Below are 18994 nucleotides of genomic sequence, written 5' to 3'. Positions count from 1 at the left end.
TTCTTAATATTTTGTCAGGAACATTTTGATTAACTCAGGAACGCTTTCTCGAAACAAACCTACCGTATTTTCACGACCATAAGGCGCACCGTATTAAAAAGCGCAGTCTCAGTTACGGGGTTTATTTCTGTATTTAACACATACATAAGGCATGGTAAAACATATGCTATCTTGAAACATACGGTAGCATGCATGCACGCTAAAACAATGTTTTTAAAAAGGCAGCAGGAGCAAAACTGAGTTCAGTTGTACTTTATTGAAGAATTTAACAATGTACTCGTTATTTTTTTTATCAATCCTCATCCACAAATCCATCAAAGTCCTCATGTTCTGTATCCGAAATGAACAGCTAGGCAAGTTCTCCATCAAACACGGCAGGTTCCCTCTCGTACTCGTCCGGAGTCAGTCTCGTTGCCGTGCGGCTCCTCAGAAATGATGCCGGCTTTTACGAAAGCTCGAACAACAGTGCAAGCAGACACGTTAGCCCAAGCATCCACAATCCATTCACAAATTGTGGCGTAACTCGCCCGGCGCTGCATCCTAGTCTTAGTAAAGCTGTGTTCGCCATTTGTCATCCATGGCTCCCACGCCGCTCGCAACTTCACTTTGAACGCCCTGTTTACACGGATGTCCAGCAGTTCTTCAAGCCTCCCGAAATGATGGCAAGATCCGAGTTATTGCACTCAGTCGAATGGTGACCGTAGAGACGCTTCTCCCGGCTGTTCTTTGCTCATTAATCCATTGCTCGAGTTGGTCTTCCAACTCGGGCCACCTCGCCTTGTTTTCGTGTTTTGTTTTTCTTTTTTATCTGCGGAAACTCAGCTTCGTCTTCTTGACTTGGCGAAGCTCGTTTTCCTGCTTCTTCCAACTCGAGGCCACCTCGCCTTGTTTCCGCGTTTTGTTTTTCATTTTTTTCCGCGGAAACTCAGCTTCGTCTTCTTGACTTGGCGAAGCTCGTTTTCCTGCTTCCTCCACTTGCGAACCATGGATTCGTGGATCTTGAATCCTCTCGTACTCGCAGCTGCGGCTGCTCAATTCCCATGTTCCTCCGCGTAACTACGAGCTTGCAGTTTAAACTGTGCTTCGTAAGCGTGTCTCTTCGTAGGTGCCATTTTCGGGGGTCCTTAGCCAAACCGATGCACATACCATTACTATATACCTACTGGGCGTGTGTCTTTAGCCTCCTCTGTCACTCGCACCCATCCCCCTTTACGTCCGCATGCTGTCCTCAGTCACGTCCGCCTTATAAGCAACGTGCAGGAAATGCTACCAGTCAGTCAAGCGGAGCGCTCAATAAAGTCAAACAACATTTACAGATTTTGGAACGCATTATAAGGCGCCCTATGGTCGTGAAAATACGGTAATATTTTCAATATGAAGAATTAAATGAACTTTAAATTATATATGTATGATGACCTAAATTCGAACACAATTTTGACAATGGCCCCAAGTAGTGCTGTGCGATATGTATAAAAATTTTATATGGATGGCTTTCACATATGGCGGGTTGGTATGGACTTGAAATTAAATCTCAAATTTTGCTCACAAAAAAAAAAAAGATTTCTGATTTTAATAATGTTTCCCCTTCACTTAATAAAAAATGACAATCACAGCAAATTTAGCTTAACTTGCATTTCCACATAAATAATATTTTTTTTTTTCTTTACAGAAAATGTGAAATAAGTGCTTCCTTGTATAAAATGAAGACATTTTATTTTATATATATTGTCAAAAACATCATTGACATTTAAAAAATAAAAAAACCTAAAAAAAAAAAATATAATAATAAAAAAAACAGAATCTGCAAACTGCATGGCCAGGTTGGTCCATTTATTTTTGTCTAAGAATACCACCACACATCCTCCAGCTCTCTCTCAGTCTTTTCTCATGTAGAGTTGCACAGGTGAGGCAAGGCGACCGCAGCAACATATTTTGCGACTTGGATGCACGATCCCGCCCCTCGATTGATTGGGTGGGGTCCTCAGCCTCTGCGGTGTAGGCACAGCAATTACAGGACACTTCTGTCAGTCTTTGTGCATGCAAAACGGTGTCAATTCACTTGCATGTGTCTGCAGGCACACACCCCTTGGACTCTTTCTCTGGGTGTGGGCCACTCCCTAATTGCGACAAATAACTCACGAATATGCGAATTGCTTTGGTATCCCCTCACTCAGACTCTTGTCCTATAGACTTTTATAATTTACATCGTCAATCCCACCACACTTCAGTTGTACAGCCGGGTTCACGACCCTTGTCCTGCATGCTTCTTCTCTTGTCCTTGTCCTGTTCTATCTTGTCCTGTCCTTCCCTTACAGCGTATAGCACTACAGCCGCATACAACACTCATATCTAATGTTTCATTATTGTAGATATGTAATGATTTACTTTCCTCATCCTGTTTAGAATGAGTGCTTTGTCTTTTGTCTTTGTTTCTCTCTCCCCTCTAGAAACTTTGTTCTGTTCGACTGATCGACTCTGATTCTCAATAAACATCAATTATAACACTAAGAAACCACAGCGGAAGCTTAAAAACTCCACTGTAACACAGTAAAACTGTTCCTGCATAAAAGGGATACAGATCCTCCATTCTGCTTGAGCTAACAGCAGAACAGGACAAAAAAAAAAAAAGATGAAACTTGCTTTTGTAACACAAATAGTCGCTAGAGCAGTTGGAAAAGTTGCTAAGGTCAACCAAATTACTAAATTGGCAAGACTGACTGCAATTGTGAAAAGCAAAAGCATCCTTAAGTGAAAGAGCCATACTGTCACGGTCAACATGCGAATGAAGCTTCATGAATGAATCTGTGATTTTGTCAGAGTTATGTAAAAGGCCTGACAGCCTCTGAAGATGACTCAGCCACCACAGACCTGCAGAAATATCTTTACTTGCCAAGTCCTCTAGAGACCAGAAAACGTTTGACTCCAAAAATCATCTCAATGGGTCACCACTTCAATCTGAAATGGATAATTAAAATTTACAATCTGAATTTTTCAAATGCTTTTCTATCGTGGGAGGTGTAAAAAAAAAGAAGAAAAAAGTCCTTTAGGAAAATGTATGAATGACTTGTCTAGCAACATATGCGTTGCTTTTGGCTTCTTTGTGTGTGTTGCCAGAGAGGAGGAGAACATGGAAAAAAGAGGTGGTTATTAAACAGCATTTGGCCTCGCACCAGAGATGATGTTTACCTCCTGGAGGTCGATGGACTGTGCTTCATTCAGATAAAGCTGTGACGAAGTATACACTTGCATGCATGTGACGAAGTGTGTGTGTGTGTGTTGCTGGGAGAGTGCAGTAAGTGATGTCCTTGATTCCTCATGTGACACGAGTTTGAACACATTTATCGGACGGAATGAATGTGCGTGTTGGTATGCAACAGGCAAGTCATTCTATGGCGCGTCATGTATCATCCATGATAGCCAACAGATGGCTTTTCCAAATCGTGTGTGTAAAAGATTAATGGCACACTGTTTCTTTTTTTCAGTCTGACACGCATACTGTATTTTCCTGTATGACCCTTTTCAAGGGAACGTTGTTTCTTTGGATGAAACGCAACAGTATTTTTACTCACTGTGCAGAACTAAACAATTTAAATGTATGGATTGGATGCATGGCCATGTCTTCCATTTTGTCTTTTTCCATATTGCGTTCCAACAGCCAACAGAGATGTATTACTTTCTGTATGTAATGTACAGTATTTTTCAAGATTGTGCTCTTTAGCTCCACCGATACGACAAAGACTTTGAAAACAATTCTGGTGATGCTGTGGCTATGTCATTCACACTGTATAATGACTGGACTGCACAGAAGCAATAAGTGAAAAAAGATAAATGGAGATAAGACATAAAGACACATTCAACCACCCAAACACATTCAAAAATGACCTATTGGATCAGCATGGCCTCCAAGCTCACCCAATAGAAAGGGGTTTCTTAGACATTGGTAGAAATAAAAAGCAAAATAATTTCTACAGCATGCACAGATTGCAAACTGGTGTCAAATGTTTCAATATTTTTGTTGTACTCGCATTTCAGTGTACTTGAAGAAGTATTCATTTTGGACTTGTAAGACTTGAGGGCACCACTGGGAGAGAGCCATGTACTAGCTTGACTTAGCAAGGCAGTTAGATATAGTCATGAAGCCAAGCAGAAGCTTCAAGCTAATAGTTGTTAAAAGCAATCGTAATGGTGAATAAAGGTGCAGAATCATCCATCCATTTTTTGAGCCGCTTCTCCTCACTAGGGTCGCGGGCGTGCTGGAGCCTATCCCAGCTGTCATCGGGCAGGAGGCGGGGTACACCCTGAACTGGTTGCCAGCCAATCGCAGGGCACATAGAAACAAACAACCATTCGCACTCACAGTCATGCCTACGGGCAATTTAGAGTCTCCAATGAATGCATGTTTTTGGGATGTGGGAGGAAACCGGAGTGCCCGGAGAAAACCCACGCAGGCACGGGGAGAACATGCAAACTCCACACAGGCGGGGCCGGGGATTGAACCCGGGTCCTCAGAACTGTGAGGCTGACGCTCTAACCAGTCGGCCAGGTGCAGAATCAATATCACTGAATATGATATGACGAGATGACGGTGTACTTTCTGGCACATTTTTGTACTGGCCTCTCCCGACTTCCTCCTGGTGTATTTCTCCCAGCTCTTTGGGGTTTCCACTTGTTTGGAAAGGTGAATAGCTGGTAGACATCTCTATCTTTTCAGACAATGATATTGTTTGAGCAAAAATTCATAGCATTAAGTTTTTTTTTGTGGCATTTATAAACAGTGTTAACCCTCAAAAAGATCAGGCTCACCGCACACCGAGTGACGTGACCCAATGCGACTAAAACTGGACAATTACAAACAAATTACAGTCGGTGATTCTGCCTCGCACACTTGCCGATTGACCTTCGCACACGAAGTTGCAGAAGCGGAAAAACTGCAACCCTTGGTTTTCTTATCGGGAAACTTTTTATGGTGCCACATATACTAAATTGCCAAAAGTATTCACTCACCTGCCTTGACTCACATATGATTTTCAATGATATCCCATTCTGAATCCATATGGTTTAATATGATGTCGGTCTACACTTTGCAGCTATAACAGCTTCAACTCTTATGGGAATGCTTTCAACAAGGTTTAGGTTTTTTTCCTCTGAATGCATTGCCGAGATATCGGATCAGGACTCTGTATTGGCAGACACTCAAAATCAAGTGACTGACATTGAGTGCAAAAAAATGTGATCAGGACATCCCTACTTTTTAGCCACACGTACGTATTGTATGTTTTCGTGAATCCCTGCTGAATCTAGCTTGTTAACTGAAAACATTTTTGTTGTGAAAGATCATGTGATACAACATGGCATTCTTGTGCGACCTTGCAACACAATGCTATTCAAATTTTGAATCGTAGTAAAGCAGCCACTCATGAAAATTACTTGAAGAACCCGCACACCGTGCATCAGCTTAGTCACATTTGTTCCTGTCACTCAGTGTGTCGTGGACCTTAAGGTGGATCTTGCCTTAGTAGCATTTTTTATCAGAATGGAACAATATTTCTCCATTAATAGAGCAAAGAACCCCACAAAATGTTTTTCTTTTTTAAATGAACATATTTGTATCATTTTCCTCAACAACAGGTTATGCTAGCTCCTTGCCAACCTTTCACAATGTGGTCTGCTCGTCTACTTCTTGCACCCTTATCAACATGACAGAAAGGACATTCATCCAATTACCAAATTTATTTAGGAAATAAACCTTCTGCTGTGTTATGGTCACTAAATTCTTCACAATACAAACTAAAGCTTCAGACCATCTCACAAATGATAGCTCTCTTACCAACCAGATGGTGAAGTTAAGACAGATGGATACAGTTAGAAATGGGTTGCAGTTAACTGTGTGATGGCTATTTAGAGGACCTCCCCAAAACGATTAATAGTGAATTGCAGTGACATAGAGTCTGTACAAGTGGATTTTAATTTGTGACCTTGTGAGTTGGTAAGCTTCAGTGCACCACTGTAGTTGGTTCATCATTCCATTAGATGGATCTGTTACAATCATTAAGTATTCAGGCCACCCGGGGCCATTTACTCAATACGTTACACACACACGCACATGCACACACACACACACGCACACGCACACGCACACACACACTGAACTGTGGATGTACCCACAGCCGGCAGCGAGCACAGACAAGAGCTATAATTTCAGATGTTTATTGACAAAGACATCCAATTCCTCTGTGATGTGTTCTGCAGATCAGTTTACTTCACTCTGCTGCACTCTTTTTCAACCCTCCTCCTCATCAGCATCCCTTTCCTGCCATTTATGCTACGAATTTCAGTCACATCACCCAACTGTCCATCATCGTTTTCCCTTTCTCTGCACCTTTTCTGTAGTGACCTTGCCAATCAGTGACATTAAACCCTAAAGTCTGAACCTAAAGATGACAGGGGCGTGGTGTAAATGTCTTCTCAAGGTCACTCTGACAATGTGGATTATTGTGTGTTAATGCTTTCAAGTGTCCTGCCACTCACCACTGTGTATGTAAACACAAGGGTGCAGGGGCATGCAGACATGCCACCACACAGACAGTCCCTGTCATGGAAAGTTTATTAATTAAATCGAGGATTAGACAGTGAGGATCAGCATGAGCGGCCTTGAAAAGATCCGAAGAAGGACGATAAGGAAATCCTATGGAGAGATTGGATGGGATGGAATGTAAAATTGGAAAGGAGAGATCATTCCTGAAGATAGATAAATATATACAGTGGAGGCTATAGAGTGAGAGTAAAAGACCTGAATAGAAGTGAGTGTAACACTCAGACTGCAGAGATGACTGCAGTAGCAGGGAGCGAGGGACACATGCCGCATACCAATCATGGCAACTCAATACACAACACACACTGACTCTCGCTCACACTAATGCACGCACACACCTGCGCACACACACGTATTCAAACAGTAAGTGTCATAAGATGTTTCCCGAAAGATGCTCATGAAGGTTACAAGAAAGAAAAAGTGCTGTATTTGAGAATACACAACAAAAGGTGAGCAAACAGGTCACAAGGCATTTTATTAAACAAGAATTAACGCTAAGATGTTTGCATTCAAGCAATGAAAACGTTTTCCTTGGGAGGTCTTTTACCTTTATTTCTAGCTCCACCATAAGCGTCAGCCTCAATATGCTGATCTCCAATGACATGCCAAATTAGTGTTGCATGGGGATGGAGAGGATAAAACCTTGGAAATTATGAGCGGCAAACATTTATGGCAGGTTCCAAACTTGGAAAAAGTTCTCATGTGCTCCCTCTGACCCTTGTTTACATCAGCTTGACAGTGGATCCAGTGTGGTGGTGGGGATATACTCTAGGTTGCTATCCTGCAATGGATGCACCTGCCCTATACAGCAAAGATGTCATGTGTTAGGTCATGTTTTGTTTTTCTTTGTGTGTATATTCACAGCATTATACAAATACTGTTCAACAGGTTTCAATATTTTATGCAGGGGTCGAGACATAGGTGTTGGATTTATCTGTTCTAAACAATAAGACACAACACAAAACATTGGACCAACACCTGTCACGTCCCCGACCACATCCGATCACGTCCTTGGTCCAGGCGCCCTTCCATCGGATGATGCTGAGTCATCTTTTTGAAGGCGAGACATCTAAAATCGTCCATAATACTAATGCAAGCTAAGCAAATAAATGATAACTTCTAAAATATATTTAACAATAGGTTTGGACAGTATCACATGTATCTGTTCAAATTTGTATTGAATTTATGACTGGGCTACTTTTGACTTTTTAATTTACAAGTATTCTCATTTTCATTTTAATGAGCCTTCATGATCTCAGAAAATTAATTAGGTTTTTACCAAAATCTATGGCAGACAATTGGCATCCATCTCCGGGTAATAAATGTGGACACTAAATAATTGGCTGGATTTCAAAATGATTGTGGTGGTGTATATACCCAAAATCAAACAAACACAAATGCCATTTTACAAATATCTTAGCACCTTGCAGTAAGTCCATCCATCCATCCATTTTCTGTACCGCTTTATCCTCACAAGGGTTGCGGTCGTGCTGGAGCCCATCCCCGCCTATCCCGGCGAGAGGCGGGGTACACCCTGCACTGGTCGCCAGCCAATCGCAGGGCACATATAAACAAACAACCATTCGCGCACACATTCACACTTACGGGCAATTTAGAGTCTTCAATCAACCTACCATGCATGTTTTTGGGACGTGGGAGGAAACCGGAGTGCCCTGAGAAAACCCACGCAGACACAGGGAGAACATGCAAACTCCACACAGGCGGGGCCGGGATTTGAACCCCAGTCGGTCACCGTGCCGCCAAGCAGTAAGTCAGGCCTCATAAATCTTAGTGTACCGTACATGCATATGCCTGCACTTAACAGACATAAGGGCGTGACAATCGTGTATATAGTCTCGCAGTTGAGGCAGAACAAAAGAGTAAAGTTACTCAAGGTGAAGTCAGTAAATTGTTAATATTAGACAGTCTGTCAGGAAGTTCATGACAAACAGTCCAGCACCCTTTAGTTTTTGCACTGCTCCTGTCGCTTAGCAACGATGGAAGCTAGTGGGCAGTCGTGACTTATGTTGTTTGAAACGTTGCAAGTAATGTTTTCCAAGGTCAGATGTTTATTAAACTTACTTTTGGATTTCATAAAAAACAAAAAAACAAAACTGAATCTAGTTGTTCTAATCTCAATAGGCATACAATGATCTCAACCCAGATCCAGGCCCATTAGATTATTTTGATGAAGTCTTAAAATTAACTAGTGGAACTTTTGGGGATTTACAGTAGTTTTACTTTCACCTGCACAGCTTTCTGGCAGAAGTTTGAATCATTAGAGTACACACAGACTAATTACATGCATTGTAACACCTCCCACATGACAAAACTTAGCCAGTCAATTATTACTCAAAGCAGCTTTGCGAGTGGAGAGAGTGGGTGCGTGTGAGGCAGGCAAGCGGTGAGGAGACAGAGTAGGGAAAAAGTTCAGGGTAAACAGTCCTTTTTTTAACAGTTGAAGAGCAGATGAAAACTTTTAAAGCTTTAATATTAGTTTAGATTCGTTATATCCTAATTATAACTATAGAATACTACAGAAGTATTAGTAGTAATTGGTGATGACATATAGATGCTGATACATCTTCTTACACCATGATGTTCCAGAACTCATCTTAAAACAATTTCCCGAATTAAACCTCTTTAACTTTTAATTGAATATTCCTTTTAGGGTTGGGCATTATAACCTTTTTTCCCCTCACAAGAATCCCATTACTAATTTTGATCGTTGCTCTCTTCGCTTCTAGGAAAAGCAAATGACGTTACATTATTCAAAATAAGTTTTGCTCTTTGGTTGTTCCCTCCTTCTGGGATTTGCTGTATTTCTCCTGATACCAAACAAGCTTTGAAAGTTGTTTTTTTTTACCACAATTTTTCCCCCCAAGCATTAACTTGCATCCACTCCCAAAGAAATAACAGAAATAAATATTTTTTCTTTCCAGATAATGTAACAGTACGGATAAGTTCATCCTCATGAGAAAAATGACAACATGTAAACACACAAAACCTTGTCAAATTAACATTTTAAATGTTCAACATTTTGCACTGGTTGTGTAGTGGTAGACGCTCATGCCTTTTATGCAGACAGCGTCGGTTTGATTCCCGACCAGTGCCACAATCCAGAGTCACTGCTAGTCCCAAACCTGGATAAAAATGAGTTTGTTGGGTCAGGAGAGGCATGCGGCACTACAAACTGTGCCCCCCCCAAAAAATCATGCGATGCCCCTAATGGGACAAACCGAAAGCCACAACAGCAACAACACCACCATTGCAAACTGCATGGATTGAAGAGTAACACCAGACAACCTTCAGCTCCCTCAAGGTATTTTCTTATGAGGAGTTGGACAGGTGACCTTGGAAAAATACTTGTGGCTTCGTAGCACATATCTCAGGTCAAATGTTCCTAACATGTTTATACAGTAAATCGCTGCTTTTGCAACAAGGGGCTTCTTTCTTGTCATATGGAACGCTATGTGAAAATAATTCTGTATGTTACCTGTTTTGCAAAATTTTTGCGCTTCTAAGCATGAATTAAAGTGGCCAGTCTTTTTTTTTTTTTTTTTTTTTTTAATTGTCACTATCGGGCTTAGAGAAGTTGCTAACTATGATGTCAAGGTCTCTAAATCGGCAACAATGACTGTGCTTTTGTAAACTAGCTCCCCTCTGTTTGCAGCCATCTTGTCCGTGCACGCAGTGCAAGTGCAGCGCTTTGAACTACAGATGCCACAAAAAAAATTTAAAAATCCTGCCAAATAAACTCGAACTAATCGATGAAATCGATTAATTGCCCAGCTCTAGTCCTGCGGCTACACACAAAGATAATTTCAGTTGTATTTTCTTATTCTTTAAAACAATATATCTCAGGTATAGAAAATAAAAAAGTAGATATGCAACATTTTTCTCTTTGTAAGATTATAAAAATATTATAAAATATATGACCGCAGTAATCCTGGTCATTATTGCAGTTGTGCTGTATTGGATGTGACAAGGCCAGGCGATTTCAATGATGAACACCAACGTCATGTTAAGTATCCCATTATCGCAAGGACAGCTGCACACACAGACACGCACACTCGGGCTAAGGGACTGGAGAGGTTTTGTGTTAAAGTTTGTGTGGATTGTTGTGCAATTGCACAAAAGCAATTCTGTGTGTGTGCGTGTTTGCAGCTTGTGTGTGAAGTGTTCTCTGTGTTGTCAGTTGCACTTCACGTTTGAGTATGTGAATGCAGATGTATGCAGATGGCATGAGTGTTTTTTAGCATTGTGGTTAGAATTGGCCTGTCATTTGCATAAAGTGGGATGGAGGGGAGAAGACAGCTGTTGGTGAGCGAGGGATGAGAGACCAAGAACAAAATTGAGGATGAGAGCATAAGAGAAGGCTGGAAGGGTCGTAGCGGAGCCAACTTTTGGTCATTACCCCAAATGTGAAAAGTTGCTCTGGCTGTTAAACCAGGTGTGAAAGCACAGAAGAGAAGAAAGAAAAAGTCCTAAAGGTGAAAACGTTTTCAAAGCCAGAAGGCCTTTCAAGAGTAGTTTGTTTTTTAGCGTTTGTTTTAGTGTGGCCCTAAGTGTTGAGTGAAGAAGGGCTTTTTTTGTCTTCAGGCAAAAAAAAAAACAATTATGTTCATCTTTATGGGTTTTCTCTGCAGTGGTAGTGTAGTGGTACATGCTGATGCATTTTGTGCAGCTTGCATGTTCTATTCCTGGTCACTGCCCAAATACCCAACCACTGCTGGTCCCATGTCCGGATGAAAACATGGGTTGGGTTATGTCAGCAAGGGGTCCGGCGTAAAAACCGTGCCAGTGAACCCACTGCGACATTAAACATTACGTAAACATGATTTTGGAGCTGTTAGTTAAAATTACCGCTATTTGTTGCAAAATAAGTTTTATAAACTCACCAAAATGAATCCCAATGAAGAATTAGCAGACATTTAACCTGTCACTGTCTCTTATTCTTTTCTATCATTTGATCTGTCGTCAAGTGCTCCCCGCTGCGCCGTCTTTCCTCAGATTTGCTCTCGAAAGGTCTCCAGGATGACGTCCATGAATATTTCAATAAACTGCATTCTGAGGTTATCAATAATAGAATGCTATATTCATATAAATATTCTAAAAATACAGCTGGACTCTGCCTCTTCAGTAGTTCTTTAAACATTTATGGACACCGAGCAAACTGTGAAATCTCCCACCAATGCTCACACATATAGACAAGGACGAGGGACTGTGTGCCCATGTTTACTTTTAGACTTCCATATTTCACTTTTATGGTGTGTGTTTATTTACACATATTCACACAGTGTCACGGAGCAACAGCCCAGGTCAGTGTTAAAGTGAGAAAAGTGCTCGGCATTGTAAACAGTCTTATCACTACATCCGAAACGCACACAAGTGCTCCATAATGTGTGTGTCTAACACCCAAAGAGGCTGGAGCTTTTACGTGGAGCTAGATGCAGCTTTTTTCTAAATTAAACATGTATTTTTAGCAGAGGACGCTGTGGCGGTACCAGGAGGGGTATTCGCCCACATGCGCGAACGCGCACACACTCAGCACCACGCACCACATCTTCTACACTCACCGCGGTGAGATGTCACAGCCTTGTTGCATGAAGGCCCCCAGTGAAAACCAGAGGGAGTTGAAGATGCCAAACTCATTTGGAGGTTGGTCGTTGGGGCCCTGCTCTGTGGTGCCCTCCTCTGGCTCCTCAGCATGCCACTCGTATGGACTGAAGCGACTCACCTGAGACCGCACAAGAAAACGTCTTTAATATCAATAGTGCACAATATAGGGAATCCACAATAACATTCAGTAGAGCGGCGGTTTCTCCAATTACCAGCATGCAGTCCGACGAGAACAAGGCAGTCGACATTAAAATGGACTTTATTGTGAACAGTGTTGGGATTGACATGTTACAAAAGTCACACAGTACACACAGTCAGTACAGTAATGTATTGTGTTTTTCTTCAATGTTGTGCATTATTTATAACATTTCAGTAATAATATACCCATTTCCAGTTAAGCTTGTGATAATGCATTTTACCCTTTACCCGACCAGACGTCCACAATCACATGGTCTCATAATGTCAAAATGTGAACAGCAGGATGAAGAGGACTGTTTAAACAACAATTATAACTGAACCAAGAGATTTATTTGCTGATTCATGGATCAATCACCTGCTGTGAATTTTGCCAGCTACTTGTTATAAAAGAACAAGTTGTGAACTATTGAACAGTTGTATGTGTTTACTCAAAAGTTTAGAGGTCAACTGAGGTTCACCTAAGGTTATAGTGCATTTTAGGGTTATCCTGAAATTTTACCCGAAAGCTGGATATCCCTCACTTTTTGTGAGGAGTGTAAACAAGTAATTCATCTATCCAGAATGGAAATAAGATTGTGCTTGGCATATGTGCCAACCTTCCTAAAGGTTTTGCAGAATTTCTGCAGTTTTTTTGTATAGTCTTCATAACTAAAAACACAAACATCTATCTATACACTCACTCAGTGGCATCCATACAATCCAACACAACTTCCCCATCCCCAAAACTCACCAAAAACAACACCACGCTGACTCCGATGTAAGCAAACACGATGCACATCCAAATTTCATAGGCCAACGGGTCCAGGAAAGAGAAAACACCTGGTTTGGACTTCTGAGGCTTCTTAATCATGATGGAGATTCCCAGAGACATGAAAGGCTTTGAGAAGTCGATCACCTCTTCTCTAACCAGAGTGATGGTAAGTGGGGCCACTGCAATTTCCGCTTTCTGCAAAGAAAAAATGGGACTGGTTTTCTTTTGTATTTTAAGTCAGTTGATTTCCAGACAAGTACTTTTATCTGTCGTCTCCATTTATGCAGAAAGAAGAGTAAAAGGATGATGATCATGGAAAGAGCAAGGACAATTGAATGGGCAAGGCAGGAGAAAATGAGCAGCTGAATCAGTGCATATGTTGAACCAGCAACATGTGCAAAGAGGGAGTGCGTTTACAGTGGATTGAAGATCGATTAGAATAATGTAGTAGTGATGTGTAAACAGTACAGAGCAAGTATGAGCAAGACCACAAGTGTGCCGAAACCATTATGACACACACAGATAAAAAAGTGGATGAGAAGATGAAGTTCTTAAATGTGTGTGCCCTTTGATGCCTCATCTGGTAGTACACTGAGCACTCGGAACAAATCAAACCTGATTAGTCAACGTTTTGTGTCCTCAGTGTTACCTTCCATCAGGAATTTTGCAGGCCAATTATTTCCGCTGTCGCTAAGCAACACTGTTTACTTTCACACTTTCTCAAAGTGATGACTGACATTGTCTTCTCAATGTGAGCTCTCAGAATGTGCATGGTGTCAACAGCATACTTGGTCACTATGCCAAATTATTCAGGAATTAGTGAACCTTCCAGACCAAACTTGGCTGATGGAAACCTGTATGCAAAGGTTCGGATAAGCTTATATACTTTAACGGCGTGTCAGAGCCCCAGGTGGGTTCACAATGGTAGGTAGGATAAGCTACTGTCCAAATGTAACTGCAGTGTCTACTGTGCAGACATTGTGAAGATTATTCAGTTTTATCTATTTTTTTAGCATCTGTGTGTGGTTGTTGTAGCACACTGAATACCATTTTGAATACTTGTGTACAGATTTGCATGAAAACTCCCACGTAATTTCGAACTGAATCATTACCACAGCATACATAAATTATTGTATTGTTGTAGTTACGTATCAAAATAATAGAAAACATTTGCAAATCGTATTGTGTCTGATAAACAAACACTGCACATATTGGCTTTGTTCAGGTGTCATTTAAAGTCATATAGACATAACGCATGTTTTAACATGATTGAGAGACAATGTTTAACTGATCTGACCTTCCGTCCCAGCTGTTAAAATTTCAAACATTCTTGAGAATAGAGTGACATTGTACAAATAAAGTACTGTGAAACATGGTTGCACTATTCGTGAAAAAAAAAAAAATCGGGGTCACCCTAAATCCTATCCAAGGTATCATGTTTTTTTTATTATATGACAATGAAAAATAGAATTATATTTGGTCATGATAGAAAATTGATTTGTAGGATTAAAAATGCTAAGACTTTTACACATTACTGTACTAATATAAATAACATCCATCCAGCCTTACCCCATAAACTAGCTCTCCCACCATCCCATTCCATATCTTTGTCTCTGGATCTCTGGCTCCGTATTTCCCATCAGGCACAATGGAGATCTTGTATTTGATTCCAATGTGTTTGGCGATCTCTGAGGCTAGATCCACACAGTAGCCCTCATACTGGTCATTGCCTTCATATAGCTCCCAGTTCTTCTTCAGCATCACATAGGGGCCCTCCTATAAAAGCAGCATAAGGTGAGAAATACACTGTTTGGAGGTTGGTAATTGCACTTATAATTAATGCCCAAAAGAGGGGGGGGGGGGCAGGAAAACAAATGAGAAAAATATGTTCAAGTGGGAAAACAGATGGTAATACAAATAGAATAGTATCATGGATATGTATTTCAACATAATGACATCGACAACTGTTAAAGGATAAATCACATTTGATTGACTTTGTGTGCTACATACAGACCCTAATATTTATATTTATTTATATACTTGTTAGAAATTGACAATCTTCACAAGATAACATTTAATACAGGGCATCTAAAAGTTTGTAGCTGTAACATATATAAAAAATGAATAGAGTCAAGAGTACATGTAGTACAATCCCAATTCCAACGAAGTTGGGACGTTGTGTTAAACATAAATAAAAACAGAATAAAATGATTTGCAAATCATGTTCAAGCTATATTTAATTGAATACACTACAAAGACAAGATATTTAATGTTCAAACAGATAAACTTTATTATTTTTAGCAAATAATCATTAACTTAGAATTTTATGGCTGCAACACGTTCCAAGAAAGCTGGGACAGGGTCATGTTTACCACTGTGTTACATCACCTTTTCTTTTAACAACATTCAATAAACGTTTGGGAACTGAGGACACCAATTGTTGAAGCTTTGTAGGTGGAATTCTTTCCCATTCTTGCTTGATGTAGCTGTTCAACAGTCCGGGGTCTCCGTTGTCGTATTTTACGCTTCATAATGCGCCACACATTTTCAATGGGAGGCAGGCCAGTCTAGTACCCGCACTCTTTTGCCATGAAGCCAAACTGTTGTAACACGTGCAGAATGTGGTTTGGCATTGTCTTGCTGAAATAAGCAGGGGTGTTCATGAAAAAGATGTTGCTTGGATGGCAGCATATGTTTCTCCCAAATCTGTATGTACCTTTCAGCGTTAATGGTGCCTTCACAGATGTGTAAGTCACCCATGCCATTGGCACTAACACAGCCCCATACCATCACAGATGCTGGCTTTTGAACTTTGTGTCCATAACAGTCCGGATGGTTCTTTTCGTCTTTGGCCCGGACGACACGACGTCCACAATTTCCAAAAACAATTTGAAATGTGGACTCGTCGGACCACAGAACACTTTTCCGCTTATGCGTCAGTCCATCTTTGATGAGCTCGGGCCCAGAGGACATTAAATATCTTGTCTTTGTGGTGTATTCAATTAAATATAGGTTGAAATTATTTGCAAATTATTGTATTCTGTTTTTATTTATGTTTAACACAACGTCCCAACTTCATTGGAATTGGGGTTGTACAAGAGGCAAACCGATGAGAGAGATGAAAACATTTTGTTTCTTTCAAGGAAACACCTCTTAAGAGTAAGTCATATGATGAAATGGAGGATAAACAATTACATCAGTTATTTCCACATATACAGTATCTGAACGCTTTGTATGGGAAAACAACGTTGTGCCTTATGTTTCATCTTTATTTGCCTTGACGTGCCTCCACTGGGGCATGAACCTGTCTCACTGCTGCACTGTAGCTGAGAGAGAGATTTTCAACAGAAGCGAAATACAGGCAAGGAAAGAACACTGCTGCTTTGAAGGCACGTTGTTTGAGCCAAAATGACTTTTGAGCGTACAGTTTGCAAGATAAAAGCGAAGCGTGAGTTTAATGGTTTGGTGGGTACGTTTTAAGAATTACAAATCACGCACACACACGCGGAGTGACGGCATATCCATTAGCAGTGGTGAGTTATTGTATTACGCCTAAGGCTACTGGCCTTGTAATCCAACTGAACCAGGCCTGTTAAAATGCCATTGAGCCCTGTTTAATCAAACACAAATCTCGCCTAATTTATCAAGTAGGCTTTTTCAATTTGATTGAATATGAACACTAAGTTTAGCCTTGATATGTTCAAATGAGCAAGCAGTGCAATGAAATATGTAAGAAACAGCTTAATTTATTGAAATTGCATTACAATTGGTAAGGTCAGAGACAGGCAAGCGTTTACTAAAGCATAATAATAGTTTATACATACATATAATATATGTATTATATTTTACTCATCACAGTATGATTGGAGGGTAAAATAAGAATTTATACATTACATGGACAAAAGCGTGGATCAATTTAATCATTTAAATAAGATCCCTTAGTTGACTATTACCGTAATTTCTCGTGTGTAATACACTCTCGAGTATGATACACAACCCCGAAATCGACCTCCCCAAATCAGGAATTTCCTTCTACCTATGTATAATACGCATCATCGATTTGTTGGTATCCATGCTCAAAACATGAAGCATTATCCGTACTTTATTAGGTTTTTCAATGGAATGTTCTGCTTTGTGTGCATGCGCTGACGTTGGTGTCACTTACTCACCTTACTCGTTTTCACATATTGGCAAGGCTGGGAAGTGTTGGATGAGGAGCAGGTGTCCAGTTTAGGTTACATCATAATATTTTAGATATTTAGGTTAATGGTGTGTTGAAAGACTGCATAGTGGTATTAATTAGTCCCAACTCTTTATTCTGCAATTAAAAATGTTTTAAAAAACACTCAAATAAGTGAAATGAGAAGTAAAAGGTTTGTAATTTAAACATTACAAAAGTGTAAAACATATGGAAAACTATTTTAGCAAAAGACATGCCCACATTAAATAAGAGTAAGACTGTGTCAAATGCTTTTAAGCCATACAGTAGTTACTTTGCATGAGTTCATAAAGCAGCCCTGTTTTTGCCTGATAAAAATGCATTTTGTAACTTTTTAAGGGAGGGAGAACCATTTATCCTGAATCCTGAGCTGCTACATCAGGGAAGTTCAGAAAATACATATTACAGTTTATTTCAATAAAAGAGAATAATAAAATAATCACTTTAACTAAATGGAGCAACCAAAAGTGGTGGAGTTAACAATAGACACCAAACTTCTTATATCTACGATGGTGATGATACATTGTTTGGAATAGAATATACCCAAGGAGGTAGAACTATACATGTTGCGTAAATGTAGTTATTTGATTTCCGCAAAGGTTATTTGATAGACTTCTAAAGTCATGATTAACTCTTACTGTAACTTAAAATCTTAATTAGCTATGAGACAAAACGTTTTTTTCTCTCATGCTGCTATTATTTATTTGCCAACTCAAGCCCTGTTTTTGGTTGTTTTGTTTGGTGTCATGCATGACTATGAGCCTTTTCTGATTATGATAAAAAAAAAAAAAATAAATAAAAAAAAAAATTGAACCTTAAACTGGTGAATAGAGCTAAATAATATAACCCAATGAAATAAGATGGAAGAGCAAATACTAGTCCCATATTACAGTGTTTCAATGGTTTAGATGGTGGCAAAGTTTTTCCTAAAAGTTCAAATATTAAAATTTTTAAAATTGTTTTTTTCAATTATGTTTTCAGTTTACCACTTTATAAATTGTAATAACCTATCGCTCTCTAAGTCTAATCAAGCCAGGCTGTTGAGGCAATAGAACACAGGTGTAAAACTCAAGGCCCGGGGGCCAGATCTGGACTGCCACATGATTTTATGTGGCCCGCAAAGGCAAAATCATGTGTATCAACTTCCATGATTCTTCCTAAAATATGTACCAAAATTTCAAATTGTCATATATCATAAAAGATAACGTTGAGATATTGTAAAAATGTTTGTGTTACCAAACATTAATCCAAAACAAGTTCATACATTTTGTGTGTAAATATGATGAGGCGATTAAAGATTTTTATGGTTTCACAGTCATAACGGCCCTTTGAGGGAAACCGTAATTACAATGTGGCCCGCGACAAAAATGAGTTTGACACCCCTGCAATAGAATATACATACTGCATAACATATATCAGAGGTGGGACCAAGTTTCAAGTATTTGCCCTAAATTGAGTCTTCGGGCGAGAGGCGGGGTACACCCCGAACTGTTTGCCAGCCAATCGCAGGGCACATATAAACAAACAACCATTCGCGCACACATTCACACCTAAGGGCAATTCAGAGTCTTCAATTAATCTACCCTGCATGTTTTTGGGATGTGGGAGGAAA

At 40.0% G+C, this 18994-nt stretch overlaps 1 protein-coding gene across 9 annotated transcripts in view; it reads right to left on the bottom strand.

Moving 5' to 3' along the window:
- gria4a (glutamate receptor, ionotropic, AMPA 4a) overlaps positions 1–18994 on the bottom strand; it is a 130932-nt gene that overhangs the window by 17359 nt on the left and 94579 nt on the right. For all 9 annotated transcript variants that reach the window (XR_009789724.1, XR_009789725.1, XM_061782124.1 and 6 more), the window contains 3 exons: positions 14733–14939; positions 13143–13358; positions 12172–12332 (listed from right to left, as the gene is read on the bottom strand). Coding sequence is in view for 7 of the 9 variants with exons in the window: in XM_061782124.1 (XP_061638108.1) it covers positions 12172–12332; positions 13143–13358; positions 14733–14939 (584 nt within the window). In the remaining 2 variants the exon portion in view is untranslated. The remainder of the gene's footprint in view (positions 1–12171; positions 12333–13142; positions 13359–14732; positions 14940–18994) is intronic.

The sequence above is a fragment of the Phyllopteryx taeniolatus genome, chromosome 8 (assembly GCF_024500385.1).
Source record: "Phyllopteryx taeniolatus isolate TA_2022b chromosome 8, UOR_Ptae_1.2, whole genome shotgun sequence".
Taxonomy (NCBI): Eukaryota; Metazoa; Chordata; class Actinopteri; order Syngnathiformes; family Syngnathidae; genus Phyllopteryx; species Phyllopteryx taeniolatus.
The sequence above is the reverse complement of the archived record's forward strand: the minus strand, read 5'-3'. Positions and strand labels throughout refer to the sequence as shown.